At 43.4% G+C, this 16,044-nt stretch overlaps 1 protein-coding gene across 1 annotated transcript in view; it reads right to left on the bottom strand.

Annotated features, from left to right (window-relative positions):
* astn1 (astrotactin 1) overlaps nucleotides 1-16,044 on the bottom strand; it is a 2,322,431-nt gene that overhangs the window by 513,224 nt on the left and 1,793,163 nt on the right. Inside the window, exon 14 of the mRNA XM_080195939.1 lies at nucleotides 11,999-12,126. Within this exon, the coding sequence (XP_080052065.1) occupies nucleotides 11,999-12,126 (128 nt within the window). The remainder of the gene's footprint in view (nucleotides 1-11,998; nucleotides 12,127-16,044) is intronic.

Genomic DNA, 16,044 nt, shown 5'->3' with positions numbered 1-16,044 from the left:
TGAAAGAAATGGTGGAGGTGATAGTGGATGCCTTGGTGGTTATTTTCCAAACGTCGCTGGATTCTGGGGAAGTGCCGGAAGATTGGAAAATGGCTAATGTTACGCCATTGTTTAAGAAGGGTAGCAGGCAAAAGGCAGGGAATTATAGGCCGGTTAGTTTAACGTCTGTTGTAGGTAAAATGTTAGAATCCGTGATCAAGGAGAAAATAGCGAGGCATCTTGAGGAGAATTGTTTGATAGAGCAGACGCAGCACGGTTTCGTTAAGGGGAAGTCGTGTCTGACGAATTTATTGGAGTTCTACGAGGATGTGTCTAGGGCAGTGGATAGAGGAGAGCCGGTGGATGTGGTCTTTCTTGATTTTCAGAAGGCGTTTGATAAGGTGCCTCACAAGAGCTTATTACAGAAGGTCAGGGGGCATGGAGTTGGGGGTAGGGTGTTAGCGTGGATAGAGGATTGGCTGTCAAATAGGAGGCAGAGAGTGGGGGGGTCAATGGGTGCTATTCGGATTGGCGGTTGGTGACTAGTGGAATGCCCCAGGGGTCGGTGCTGGGGCCTCAGCTTTTTACCATTTATATAGATAATCTGGAGGAGAGAACCGAGTGTAGGGTGTCGAAATTTGCTGATGACACCAAGATTGGTGGAACGGCAAATTGTGCAGAGGGTGTGGAGAGTCTGCAGAAGGATCTAGATAGGCTGGGCGAATGGGCCAGGAACTGGCAAATGGAATTTAATGTTGGCAAGTGTGAAGATGTCCACTTTGGTAGGAATAATGGTAGGAAGGACCATTACTTACGTGGCGAAAAACTGCAGCAGGCGACGGTGCAGAGGGACCTCGGGGTCCTTATGCCGGAGTTGCAAAAACCCAGCCTGCAGGTGCAGCAGGTGGTCAGGAAGGCAAATGGGATGCTGGCCTTCATAGCGAGGGGGGTTGAATATAAAAGTAGGGAGGTCTTGCTGCAGCTGTATAGGGCACTGGTGAGGCCGCAGCTGGAATACTGTGTGCAGTTTTGGTCGCCGCACTTACGCAAGGATATTTTGGCCTTGGAGGGAGTGCAGAGGAGGTTTACTAGGCTGATACCGGAGTTGAGGGGGTTGAACTATGAGGAGAGGCTGAATAAACTAGGCTTGTACTCGTTAGAGTTTAGAAGAATGAGGGGAGATCTCATTGAGACGTATAAGATGATGAATGGGATGGATAGGATAGAGGTGGAGAGACTCTTCCCGCTCAGAAAGGACAGTAAGACTAGGGGGCATAGCCTCAAGATAAAGGGGGGGGCGGTTAAGAACGGAGTTGAGGAGGAACTTCTTCACTCAAAGGTGGTGAATCTCTAGAATTCTCTGCCCGTTGAAGTGGTGGAGGCTGCCTCGCTAAATATTTTTAAGACGCGGGCTGATAGGTTTTTGATAGGCAAGGGGATTAAGGGTTATGGGGAGAGAGTGGGAATGTGGAACTGAGACACGACAGATCAGCCATGATCTTATTGAATGGCGGGGCAGGCTCGAGGGGCTAGATGGCCTACTCCTGCTCCTATTTCTTATGTTCTTATGTAATTTATACTTGTCAAATATTGTGGTCAATGAGCATTTTCAATAAGTGCTCAAGTTTGAGAGATCAACGTGGCCCCGGGCTCTGAGCCTCAACGTGGCCCCGGGCTCTGAGCCTCAACGTGGCCCCGGGCTCTGAGCCTCAACGTGGCCCCGGGCTCTGAGCCTCAACGTGGCCCCGGGCTCTGAGCCTCAACGTGGCCCCGGGCTCTGAGCCTCAACGTGGCCCCGGGCTCTGAGCCTCAGTTCAGTCCTAGGTTCTAACCCATCAAACTATTTCTGAATTCTATATCCTGAAAGCGAATGAAAGAATTGAACTGTCTTGCATATCCAGGCTAGATTTACAGTTCCCCAGAGGAAGTATGGCAGTTGGGGTGTAAAATTAAGCACCACATATCAGCCCCAGCCCACTGCAATTTTATCAACTGTGTGGAACGCCAGCACCAAGTGTTCACCTGGCAGACTGGTGCCTGGCAAGATGACAAGGGGGGGGGAGGTGGTTGCCTTCTCTTCAGGCGTCCTTGCTCACTAGAGGCCCTTAAAAGTAATTCTCCACCCCTAGCCCGATTTCCTTCTGCCCCTGCCTGATGCTGCTGCAATCCTAGAAGTGGCCATGGCTCCCAGTGGCACTGCAGCGACATCTGGAATTTTAATTCCTGATTTTATTTGATTCAAATGGTGGCATTTGAACCCAGGTCCCAAGAACATTACCCCTGACCTTTGGATTGCAAACCTCATGACAATACCACAAGGCTACCATCTCCCTGCTGAATCCCACAGAAGGGATTAGTAATAAAGTTAGGTAGCTTTTAGCTGTTAAGAAAGTGTCACACTATATAAGAGCAACACGCAAAAGAATCTGAAATAAAAACATAATATTTTGGAAAAGCTGAGCAGGTCAGGGAGCATCTGCGGACAGAGAAACAGAGGCCAAAATTCTCATTTCTGGCCTGCTGCAGGAATCATAGTGGGTGGAACAGAAAATATGCTGGTCCATTCAAAGGTCCATTGAGGTTGGGTGGGAATTTCTGGTCTTGGGGCTCACACAGCTGGAGAATCTCATCCAGAGTTAACTCTTCAAGTCCATTTGACTCTTTTTCAGAGTTGAAAAACTGAAATTGCTTTGTTCCACAGATCAGAGACAATTAACTCCTTCTTTAGACTCTCAATTCTGCCCTTTTAAAGGAAATCAGGAGAAACTCCTGCAGCTAGTAGCCATCTAAACCAAAAAGCTTATGAAAGTTGCATGAAAGACATTTTGTATCACAAACTACACCCACCAAATCTTATATATTGCACTAGATTCCAGGTTTAGTACAACACTGCCTTGGTCCTAACAATTGTTGATTGTATCTACACCGATCTCTGGGAGGACAGCGTATTGTGTCTCTTCAATCAATGTTATTTAGTTTATTTACGGGTCCACTTTGTTCCAAACAAAAAGGGTAAACACAATTCCTCTGCGTTAATAAGATCCAGTAACAGTCTGCATTCAAGCTCGAAGTAGGGAGTATCAATGCCTTGAGTCTGAGATATAATCTCCCACATCTCAATAGTCTCTAAAGTCTTTTTTTAATAGAAAGTTATAAGGAGTGAGTTCTGCCCTGAACATAAGTGAAATTAAAAGATCCGAATAAAGTCAAGTAAAAAAAAAGGCTCGTCCTATTTGTTTTCAGACTAAGAAGTCGGAGCACGCAGCCAGAAATGTTCTACATTCTCTAAGACACTAATCACTTTCAGATCAAATGAATCGAATTGTTCACTATGATCTAATTCCATAAACTTAAAGTAGGTCGTTTGCCTATTATTTAATGACTATTCACACATATACCAAAGAGATGCTTCCAACAGTTCAGCAGCAGTAACACTTATTTTCTGTCCATAGCTTTCACTGCAAACAGCAGGTAATAAAATGCCTCTAATGCTAAATGTGTTCAGAGTCAAATTAATAGCTTGCCTTTTCTACCAAGACAAGGCACATGTACTCATACATAATACACAGCAGCTGCAAAGGACATGATACTGGGAAGTCGAAAAGCCCACTGGGAGGCGTGGGGACAGATAAGGAAAGGTTAGGCTTTTTCTTTACTACCTGAATAAATTACAGGCAGATTAATACAACTGAGATTCGGGCAGTAAAATTTCCCAGATGGAGAGAAAGACTGAAGACACTACACATGCACCGTTGAAAGGGGGCTCCTATTATTCACGATGGTTTCAACCTAAATACCTGAGCTTTACATGAAACAAAAGAAAACCTGTGAGAGTTACTCACAATATGTTAAGCCCAGTAATTAATCAACAGTAGCTTAAGCTTCAAAGAGTGCTGTAAAGGGCATAGGACATCCTGAGGTTGGGAAAGGTGATATATAAATGTAAGTTATTTATTTTCCCTGTACTGTAAAAGAAAGTAAGTCATCTCACAACACCAGGTTCTTACTGTGTTTACCCCATTCTAACGCTGGCATCTCCAAAGAAAAGCAGAATGAACATTTGCAACGGTGTGCACTGCATTGGACTAGGAGCAAACACAGCCTCGACTAGCCCAACCACTTTGGAACAAGTGCTCGCCATGTTCAGCGATCCTGTGAAGATCATTTCACGTACATTGAACAGTGTGGCCGCTGTGTGGAGTCAGTGGGCTATCTGATGTCAGCGCACAAGTAGTGAGAAATTACAGCTCAGGATTGATGCTTCTTCATTGTACATCAAACCAGTTGTGGACTATTCCCTCTTCACTTAATTTCAGCTTCTGGTGAGACAGCATCAGTTCTCGCACTGAAATATTCTGATTTCCATAACTGTTGCAGTGCTTATCATCGCAATGTCATTGAGTTCGGGATCATTTACCTGAACCCCACTGGGACCAGATAAATAAAACTCACAAGTACTGGGAGTAGACCTACGAACCAAAACAACCCATAGTCTATTGACTTTTACTCTCTTGGTAAATAAATCAATTTCTGATCTCAGTGAGTCATCCTTATTCCTCTGAGTAAACAAGAAACGACCGCACAGCGGGCAACTTATTAAGTTGTTGAATGAACAATAACTATGTACACGGCACACTGGGTAATGTTTGGAAGAGGTGAGCAGAAACAAAAAAGCTTAGATGGACAAAAAGGGAGCCCAGAAAAATCAGAGACCAGCGAATCGGGCACATCTCAGCCCACTGTCTTCCTTGGCAGCAAGTGCGACAGAGACTGCCATGCCAGAACAGAGTTCCAGAGGCTCACCAAGCAATGCCAACTACCAAGTGCAAACCATTATTTCACAAGATGGAGCTTGCTAATGTAATATGTATCACTTTCAGATTGAAAATTATAAACTGAGCTGGTATCTACTGCTTTTGGTGGGAGGATCCTCCCTTGTGTGAAGAAGACTTCACTTCTTCACGACTTTGTTCTAATTTTAAGCTTATGCCCCTATGTCTTAGATATTCTCGTCGGCAAAAAATGGTTCTGTCTAATGACCCTATCAATCTTTTACAAAATCCTAAATGTTTCAATCAAATCACCTCTCAACCCTCTTTATTTCAGAGAATGTGTGTCCAGTTTGAGTGATCCCACCTCACAATCTAGCCCATTAATGTGCCAGTCAATCTGCACTGCACTCCTTCCAATGGTCTAAATATCCTTTCTAAGATGCAACACCCAACACAAAGTCTAGGCATAGGGCCCGATTTTACCATTGTGTCACACACGAAAACGGGCGTGAAAACTCAGTAAAGTCGGGCGTGAGGCGATTAGCGGATCTGTGCCCATGTCCGTGCAGATGCCCACTTTACCAAGACCTGAAAATGGCTGCAACCCAAACCATGCCCAAAGTGGGTGCAATGCTGATTTAAATGCATTTGCATGCATTTAATCGAATTAGTGAGCTGCTCGCCCAACTTTACCTGCATTTCCCCCTTTACCATTGCGTTCGCCTGTTCTGATTTGACGCGAAACAGGCATGCTCGGCAAAGGTCTGTTTTGGGTGCTCCAGCTTCTGAAGAGGTAAGTTCAAATCTTCCAATGGCTCTCTGACTCAAATCAGTGAGGGGGAGGAGGCAGGCCAGATCATTCTCTGGTGGGGAGAGTGGGAGAGCATGAGAGCATGAGGAGAGGAGGGAGGCCCAATCGTGCTCTGGGAGGGAGGGAGGGAGGAGAGAAGGCCAATCATTCTCAGAGAAGGGAGGTGGGTCAGATGTATCTCTGGTGGGGGGGGGAGGGAGGCCTGATCATTCTCTTTTGTGGGGCGAGGGGGAAGACATGATCATTTTCTTTTGGGGGGGGGGGGGTGGGGTTTGGAGGAGGGAGGCCTGCTCATTCTCTGTTGGGGGGTGGGGGAGGAGGGAGGCCCGATCATTCTGTGTTGCGTGTGGGGGGGAGGAGGGAGGCCAAGTCATTCTCTGTTGGGTGTGGGGGAGGAGGGAGGTCCATTTGTTTTTTTCTGGGGGAGGCGGGGGCAGGAATCGGGTGATCTGCCGCTGTTCTGCGGGCGATCGGTGGTGCGGGGGGTGGAATATGGAAGAGGGTCGCGATCAGTCTGGGTAGTGGAGGGAGTGGCTGGGTAAGGGGGACAGTTATGTTGTGGGGATGGGGCGATGCCTGCGTGGGCCATCGTTTTCAGACTGTTTTATCCACTTTTTGCAGCCTGGGAGCAATGTGGCAGGGGCGCACTTTTCAAATATTTTTTGACTGTGCATGCGCAGTTCAGACCACGGAGAGTGATAAGCCCCACCCACAGCGCAATTCAGACTCGTGATTTTTTTTCAGGCTAAGTACATATGGGGACACCTGAGAACAGGTTTCCAAGTCTGATCAAAATGGTAAAATCGGGCCTATAGTCTAACCAGGGCTTTGTTAGCTAAAGCAAAACTTCCTCTCCTTTATGTTCTAGCTTGTTGGTTATAAAGTTTTAAGCTATTATCCTTTTTGCTTTTTTTTTTGGAGCTGACAACCACATTTTAGTGACTTCCATAGATGAATTCTAAATTTCTTTGGCCGTCCAATTTTTCATGATTTAAATAATGTTCAGCTTCTTGAGTCAGAATGGATGACTTCACACCTATCTAAACCCACTGGCTTAATCTATCAAGGTCTCTTTTTATTTTTATGCTTACATTACACTATTAGTTATGCCACCAGTTATTGCATTATCAACAAACTTGGATGTGCAGGAATCTGCTCATCTAAGTAAATTTATCTAATTTTAGCCTTCTCACAAAAATGTCGTACAGGGATAGAGTGAGTGGCCTTTCCTTTGCTGAATGAACAAACCCTTAAAACAATCAGCTAAATACCAGATTATTGTTGCAAATGAGAACAAATGAAGTTAGTTACAGATGGACAGAGGATGGATAGCATTAATCTCTCTGTGACCACTGAGTGCAGGCTGTTGTGATTTAAAGCATCTGATGCTCACTGGGGAAAGATTAGAGGTCAATTATATATAAGAACTAGTTTAGGTCCAGACAGGGGGCAGTTCAACCCTGACTGTCTGCCTCTCGACTGTGACTACATTGACAGCCGGGTGGCCTTGGAAAGGGAGCCCAAGTTGTTCATCAGTACACTTCAGGCCTTCCTACGACTGATGGGCTCCATGGGCGTTCATAGAATCATAGAGACTTACAGTGCAGAAGGGTGCCATTTGGCCCATCGGGTCTGCACTGACCACAATCCCACACAGCCCATAACCCCATGCATTTACCCAAGCCAATTCCTCCTGACACTAAGGGGCAATTTAGCATGGCCAATCCACCTAACCTGCACATTTTTGGACTGTGCGAGGAAACTGGAGCACCTGGAGGAAACCCACGCAGACACAGGGAGAATGTGCAAACTCCACACAGATAGTGATCCAAGCTGGGAATCGAACCCACGTCCCTGGCATTGTGAGGCAGCAGTGCTAACCACTGTGCTGCCCACAGTTTGGGCATCATTGCCCTCGAGAATGCCATTTTAGTTCAGTTAGTTAAGTTTCCTTTTTGATGTTTTGTTTCTATTACTGTGTCCCAGCAGGTCACCCTTTCGTTAGATTATTTGATTGATTTTTATTTATTAAAACGAGTACAAGAACCTGCTTTCATTGGTGTCAGGGGAAAACTGTGTGGCAGGGAGAAGTAGTCCACAATTACTTTACACCAGGTTTTGAATATAAACATACATTGAAGACAGAATGGCTGCAGCTTCTTCCTCTTGATCTGTCTGCTCATCAGATCGTTGTATATACTGCTTATCAAGACATATTACGAAGTAAGGTAGTAGAGATGGAAACTCCCAAGTTTTTCAATATAACCTTAGATGCCATAATAGGAGAAGTTCTACAGTAATGACCACTCTGAAATTTATTCTTAAGAATTCCATTAAAGTTTACAACTAATACTTGCTACGCTGAATAGATGCAACCTGCATCAGAACACAGCAACCAACACTCACTCTTCTGAATAGAAACATATTCAATTAGTGTACAAATCCATTCAGAAACTCTGTTAGCATACAGACTAACCACATCCTGCTTAGTAAACACACATTTCATTAGTACACTGACTGACCCTCTGAAATATCTATGCTCCAGCACTTCTGGCCTCAGAAGCAATCAGGATTTTAATCACTCTATCATTGGCAACCATGCCTTCAGCTGTCTAGGCCTTAACTTATAAATATCCCTCCCTAAATTTCTCCACTTCCCGATCTCTGTCTCCTCCTAACTACACACCTCTGCGGCTGATATATTGTTATATAGCACGGTAGCAATTTTGATAACTCTCCTGTTAAGTACCTTGGTATGTTTTACTGCATTATGTTGTTGTTATTAAAACCTGCTCCTTTGATCAAGCTTAGGGCAGCATGGCGACACAGTGTTTAGCACTGCTGCCTCACAGCGCTAGGGACTTGGGTTCGATTCCCGGCTTGGGTCTGTGTGGAGTTTGGATATTCTCACCGTGTCTGTGTGGGTTTCCTCCATACACTTCAGTTTTCTCCCACATTCTGAAAGACGTGCTGGTTAGGTACATTGACTCAAACTGGCGCCGGACTCTGGCGACGAGGGGACTTTCGCAGTAACTTCATTGCAGTGTTAATGTAAGCCTTACTTGTGAGTAATAAATAAACTTTATTTTGCTTAGAACATTTAATAACAAGTGATACTCGGTCAATGGAGTTCTGTCTCTGTTGATTAGAATAATTGTGGAGCTCTTAGTCTAAAGGTTGGCTATTGATGGGGTCTAAATTTAAGTAAGCATGGTCCTATAACAGAGGACCACCCCAGATTACATTGTTCAAGCTTTGAACATTTGAAAAGGGGTCTTGTTGGCTATGGAACCAAATCAATGCTTTATTTAATTAGGAGTGAACACCCTGTTCGCCAGATGGCAATGGGGCTAAAGGATTAAATTATGAAAACAAGTTACATGGATGAGACTTCTATTGTCAGCTACAGTAGATTAAGGGATGATCTGATCAAGGCATTCAAGAGGGATTGAAGGATTTGATAAAGCAGATTTGTATTATTTCCTCTGGTATGGATGTCCAGAACAAGTGGATAGAAGGAGCGTACACAAGACACTAGTTGGACCTCAGCTGGAATATTGTGTACAGTTCTGGGTGTCACGCTATAGGAAAGATGTTAAAATTAAAGTTTATTTAATAATGTCACAAGTAGGCTTACATTAACACTGCAATGAAGTTACTGTGAAAATCCCCTAGTTGCCATACTCCAGCGCCCGTTCGGGTACACTGAGGGAGAATTTAGCATGACCAATGCACCTAACCAGTACATCTTTCAGACTGTGGAAGGAAACCGAAGCACCTGAAGGAAACCCATGGGGAGAATGTGCAGTCTCTGCACAGCCAGTGACCCGAGCTGGGAATCAAATCCATGATCCCTGATACTGTGAGGCAGCAGTGCTAACCCATGAAGGCATTGGAGAGAGAGGGTGCAGACGAGGTTTACAAGAACAGTTCCAGTGTTGAGAAGCGTCACTTTTGAGGAAATTTTGGAGAAGTTGGGATTGTTCTCCTTGAAGAGAAGAAAGCTAAGAGGAGATTTGATGGAGGTGTTCAAAATCATGAGGGGGCTGGACAGGGTAGATAAGTACCAACTGTTCCTAGCCATAAAAGAATCAAGCACAAGAGGGCACAGATTTAAAGTGATCTACAAAATAAGAAGATGTGATGTGAAAAAAAAACTTTTCACACAAGTAGTTTGGTCTGGAATGCACTGCCTAGAAGTGAAGTGGTGGCAGGTTCAATTGAGACCAAACACTTCAGTCGGACATTAGATGATTACTTTAATAGAAACAATATGTTGGGGAATCGGGTAAAGGCAAGGGAAAGGCACTAAGTCATGATGCTCATGTGGACAGCCAGTGCAGACATGATGGGCCAAATGGCCTCCTGTTGCACAGTAACGATTCTGTGAAATCTTATAACTATTCAGCAGTGATGACAGGAAGCATCTCATCATAGAACGGGTAGTGGAAATATGGAACCTTCTCCCTGAAGGAAGTTGTTGAGGCAGTGAATCAATTGAAATTTTCAAAATTAAGATGGGTAGATTGTTGTTAGCTAAGGGTTTTAAGAGTCTACAGTATTTAAATAGAATAAAGGTACAGAATAGCCATGTTCTTATTGATTGACAAAGCAGACTTGACATGCTCAATATAGCCAATTACTGTTCCTATATTCCTTATGGACGGATCCCCCGAATTTCCATTACATTTGTGGCTTGAATGAGTTTTTCTTTCAGTTAGTATGCAATCCCTACAAGGGAAACCATTTCATATTAGAATGGAATCGATTCGCAACTGAATGTCCAAAACAAATTAAGACTATATGCTGAGCATAACATTAGGCTTTAAAGAAATATTCAGCCCACTAAATAACAAACTGCCTGTTCATTCATTCTAGGGTTAAGTAGTATTAATTTGGATAGGGTTGACAAACAAATGGAGCAAACAAGGACAAGAACATGGCTCACAAGCAGATACGTATTGCTTCTAAAGAAAAGATCCTAAGATTGTTATTGGTTGTCCATTGATGAAAATGACCTAATTTATCACCTGGAGTATTTGGTGATGTTCTAATGGGTACGTAGGTGACTCCTAAGGCCTATATGTACCTAGGAGGTTCTGTCGCACATAGGACAGAATTTCACAGACGACAGAGTTTGAGATGAATTGCTAGTTTGGGATTTTCTTTCCGTTAAGCGCCACTTACATTTGATGATGCTATTGAGATGTCAGTTTGTGCTATTCGTCTTTGGCTCTGTAGTCCTGTATGTGCTATATATTCCTCTCCATGTTAAGACAAATGCATTTTGAAGGAAGGTGATGATGTGGTAAGGTCACTGGAGTAGTAATCTCAAGCCACAGGGTAATGGGGACATGGGTTTCAAACCCAGCATGGCAACTGGTAGAAGTTAAATGCAAATAATTAATAAATTAAATTAACTAATAAATCTGGAATTGAAAGCTAGTTTGAAATAATGATTGATTTTTGTAAAAATTTATCAGATTCACCTATGTTATTCAGGGGACAACATGTGCTGTTTTCACCTGATCTGACCTATAGAAACAAAGAAACTAGAAGCAGGAATAGGCCATTTGGCCCTTTGACCCTGTTCTGTCATTCATTATGATCATGACTGATCATCAAATTCAATAACTTGATGCCTCCCTTCCTCCCATATCCCTTGATCCCTTTAAACCCAAAAGCTATATCTAATTTTTTCTTGAAATCAGACAACGTTTTGGCCTCAACTACAATAGAAACATATTTGACTCCAGTTTCACAGCAATGTCACCGACTCTGAAATAGCTGAGCAGGCCACACAGTTGTGGCAAAATGGATGGGCAACAAATGCTGTCTTTTCCAAAGATGCAGGGACGGCTTAGTGGCACAGTGGTTAGCATTGCTGCCTGACAGCACCAGGGCCCTGGGTTTGATTCCCGGCTTGAGTCACTGTCTGTGCAGAGTCTGCACATTCTCCCTGTGTCTGTGTGGGTTTCCTCCGGGCGCTCTGCTTTCCTCCCACTGTCCAAAAGACAGTGGTTAGGTGCACTGGCCATGCTAAATTTTCCCTCCATGTACCCGAACAGGTGCCAAAGTGTGGCCACTAGGGGATTTTCAGAGTAACTTCATTGCAGTGTTAATGTAATCCTACTTGTAACATAATAAAGTAAATTTTAAAATTTAAATTTAATTTAAATTAAATTCAAATTAAATTTTAAAAAAGAGCACATCCCAAGAGAAAAAAAAATCAAACATGTCAATTAACACCCCCAATATCCATGCTTTCCTCCCTCATTTGAATATGCCGCTCTGTGCAAGCAGAGCATGAAGTCCCATTTAATGAGGAATGGTCTCATTTGCCTCAAATACATCAAATATTGATTGATTCAAACTTTAATTGTCTTCAAATTAAGTGCAACAAACCACAAAAAAGAAAGTTCAGGTTCAGCCTAACCTGTGAGGTAATCTGGGTCTGGTATGGGATCAGATAGCTCTTCCTGACACTGGATTTCACTGGGCAGAGCCGAAATAAGCATTCCGTCTGGCAGCTGCTGTGGGATACCAGTCACAAAATTCTTCTGCCTAAAAGGAGAGAAGAAAACAGTCCATGATGGAAACAGTTTGTTGAATATAATATCTACAGAGTTGGAAAACGTTAATAAATTCATAAATTAAAATTAACATAAATTAACATTAACAATGATACACTCTTCACAGTTGTTTACAATATCTGAACATCTGTACAGTGGTTTTGGCATTGGACCCAGGCTAATGCTCTGGGTATCCTGGATTCGAATCCCAATGCAACAGCTCGTGGAATTTGAGTTTAATGATGAAATAAATATGGAATTAAAAGTGTATTGAAACCCCGCTGCCTGCATCCCAACCCACAATAAGATCTACCAGACAAGTAATAGAAATGTTGCCTCTGTGACATGTATTAGGATTTAACTAATGTCTTTTAGTGAATGAAATCTGCTGTCCTTACTGTCTAACCTACACGTGACTCCAGATCCACAGCGATGTGTGACCCTCCAATGCCCTCTTAATGGCAATTAGGGATGGGCAATAAACATTGGCCTCGGCCAGTGATGCCTACATTCCATAAAATGAATTTGATAGAACATGTGAAGAGCTTCTTCTTTTCAGTTTAAAATCTGTATTTCATCAGTTTAAAGTCTGTGCTTCATTATCACACTAATGAACTTAAAGTAGATTTACTTTTCCTGCAATATTTACTGTTCTAAGTAATTAGATAAGCCTTTCTCTCAAGCCCAAATGGCTCCTTGGTATTGTCTCCTCGACTTGAATGTTTCCATATAGTCTCATCAGATCTACCTGTGTCTTCAGCATCACCAGATGTAAGTATCAAGTTCACCTGGTCAGCCTCACATCCTTTATCGTCTGTTACTGCAGCTCATCCAAAACCCCGCTGCCTGCATCCCAACCCACAATAAGATCTACCAGACAAGCAATAGAAATGTTGCCTGTGACATGTATTAGATTTAACTTCCTGCTTTAAGGCAAATTTGTGATAAAGGTAAGTGGCAAGTGGAGTGGAGTGCAGGGACAAAGTGGTTGACACAGTGGTTAGCACTGCTGCCTCACTGCGCCAGGGACCGGGGTTCGATTCCTGGCTTGGGTCACCATGGGGCGTCTGCATGGGTTTCCTCTGGGAGCTCCGGTTTCATCCCATAGTACAAAAGACTTGCTGGTTAGGTACATTGGTCATGCTAAAATTCTCTGTGTATCTGAACAGGCAATGGAGTATGGAGACTAGGGGATTTTAGCAGTAACTTCATTGCAGTGTTAATGGAAGCCTACTTGTGACATAAATAAATAAAATGCTTCAGCAAGCACAAATCTATACTGAGAACTCTGGCAGTGGAATCAGCCCATATGGTAAGCATGTTGCTTTATTAAATCCACCCTCAGAGGAACCCTGAATGTCAGCTTGGCACACAACAGCACTGGAGTTAGGTATTTAGCACATCAAAGTGTCTGACATGATGAAACGCCTGGTGCAGATCCTTACAACATGCTGAAAGAACATTTCTGTTAGATAACTGATAAGAAACCAGCGGAGATTTAAAATAATAGCTGTAGGTGTGATCTGAAAACCAGGTAGGAGAAGATGTGTTCATTTCTCAGGATTAGATTGCAGTGACAGACAGCTACTGCTGGCTTTGTGTATCTTTACCTGGAGGAAGCAACATTCAGTTGGGTGAATGATGGCAATGCATTCACACACTTTAGAACCAGCGAAGTTGCTTATCTTGTGACTCATGAGAAATTTTCAGTACCTACGTCTCACCTAAGAAGGATTCAAACCAGTGTTTTAATTTTTAAAAAATGGGCTGAAAAATGACTGATGAAGTTTAATGCAGACAAGTATGAGGTATTGCACTTATGAAGGACAAACCAAGGTAGAACATACAAGGTAAATGGTAGGACACTGAAGAGTGTAGTAGAGCAGAGGGATCTGAGATTACAGATACATAATTCCCTAAAAGTGGTGTCACAGGTATATAGGGTCGTAAAGAGTGCTTTTAGAACATTAGCCTTTATAAATCTAAGTATTGAGTATAAGAGCTGGAATGTTATGGTGAGGTTGTATAAGACATTGGCGAGGCCGAATTTAGAGTATTGTGTGCAGTTTTGGTCACCTAATTACAGGAAGGATATTAATAAGGTTGAAAGAGTGCAGACAAGGTTTACAAGGGTGTTGCCGGGACTTGAGAAACTGAGTTACAGAGATAGGTTAGGATTTTATTCCCTGGAGCATAGAAGAGTGAGGGGAAATTTGATCGAGGTGTATAAAATTATGATGGGTATAGATAGAGCGAATGCAAGTAGGCTTTTTCCACTGAGGCTAGGGGAGAAAAAAACTAAGGACATGGGTTAAGAGTGAAGGGGGAAAAGTTTAAAGGGAATATTAGTGGGGGCTTCTTCACACAGAGAGTGGTGGGAGTGTGGAACGAGCTGCCAGATGAAGTGGTAAATGCAGGCTCACTTTTAACATTTAAAAAGAACTTGGACAGGTACATGGATGAGCGGGGTGTGGAGGGATATGGTCCAGGTGCAGGTCAATGTTCTATGGTTCTAATTGCCCTCATGCCCACATATCTGTCCTTGGCCTGCTGCAAAACTCGAGAGAAGCCCAAAGCGAGCTAGAAGCGCAGACGTCATCTTCTGATTAAGCATGTCCCTGGGGACCCAACATTGAGTTCAACAACTTTAGACTGTGACCTTTCTTCTCCTCCATCTTAACCCCTTTTTTAAAATATCCTATACATGTCCTGTCTCCATGTAAGCCCTTCCTCCCAGTCAAACCCTGCCTCCCACATTGGGTCATCTGTCTCGTGTCCTTAAATTTACTATATTTTTGTTGTAATCCCTCCCAGTTACAGTTTAATAGCGAACACATTTTTCCTCTCAGTTCTGAAGGGGATTGAGATGGACTGGATTTGTTAGAGTTGAGGTGACGTGTGTGGTGAAAACTCAGATTACAACCTAATACGATGGTTTTGGTGACCCAATACATTCAGCCAGCATCCTCAAAACATTTAAAAGTACAGTTCACAGTTACTTAGCCGGTTTGACACATTGCCAGAGCCTGGGTCAGATTATTCAGGCACAGTGACAGTGGTTGGCACTGCTGACTCACAGTGCCAGGGTCCAGGGTTTGAATCCCGGCTTGGGTCACTGTCTGTGTGGAGTCTGCACGTTCTCCCCACGTCTGTGTGGGTTTCCTCTGGGTGCTTCAGTTTCCTCCCATAGTCCAAAAATATACGGGTTAGGTGGATTGGCCATGCTAAATTTCCCCTTCGTGTCAGGGGGCCTAGTTAAGGTAAATGCATGGGATAATGGGAATAGGGCTTAGGTGGGATTGTGGTCGGTGCAGACGCAATGGGCCAAATAGCCTTTTGCACGAGAGGATTCAATGATTCCCACACAGGTTCAGATAATCTTGAAAATCAGTGTTTCAACAGATGACTGTTCCAGGAGTGGAGCAATAATTAATATTCTCCACTGACAAGCTGACCACTTTTAGCTAAATAAAATTCAAAATCCTGACTCTGCCAATCTACACTTAAATGCAGTGGGCGGGATTTTCTGGCCACCCTCGCCCCAAGGCTGGAAAATCCCGCCCGAAGTTCATGGACCTTTGCATGGTCCATGACCCGCCCCTTATGATTCCTGTGGCGGATGGGATGGGAAAACTTAACCCTTTCGATTTGGACTACGTAAATACAGAGGGACGGGAAGAGTTGACTCCATATTTGGGCAAACAGCAATCCTTCAGTTGGAACCAAGATTTCTCAGCAAATTTATTGGGGGACCCTTAAACATGTCAATGGTTTTCATAAATCAAATTCTCAACTGACCAAGCTAAAACCCCAGCCATTGGTTATTTCTGTGCTAAGAATGATATTGTACACACAGTATTGCATTACCTCATTGTAACATTGTGAAATACTTAGAGCTCCTGATGTTTAT

The sequence above is a fragment of the Carcharhinus amblyrhynchos genome, chromosome 9 (genome assembly GCF_965287045.1).
Source record: "Carcharhinus amblyrhynchos chromosome 9, sCarAmb.v2.hapA, whole genome shotgun sequence".
NCBI lineage: Eukaryota > Metazoa > Chordata > Chondrichthyes > Carcharhiniformes > Carcharhinidae > Carcharhinus > Carcharhinus amblyrhynchos.
This window is presented reverse-complemented; position numbering and strand designations above follow the sequence as displayed.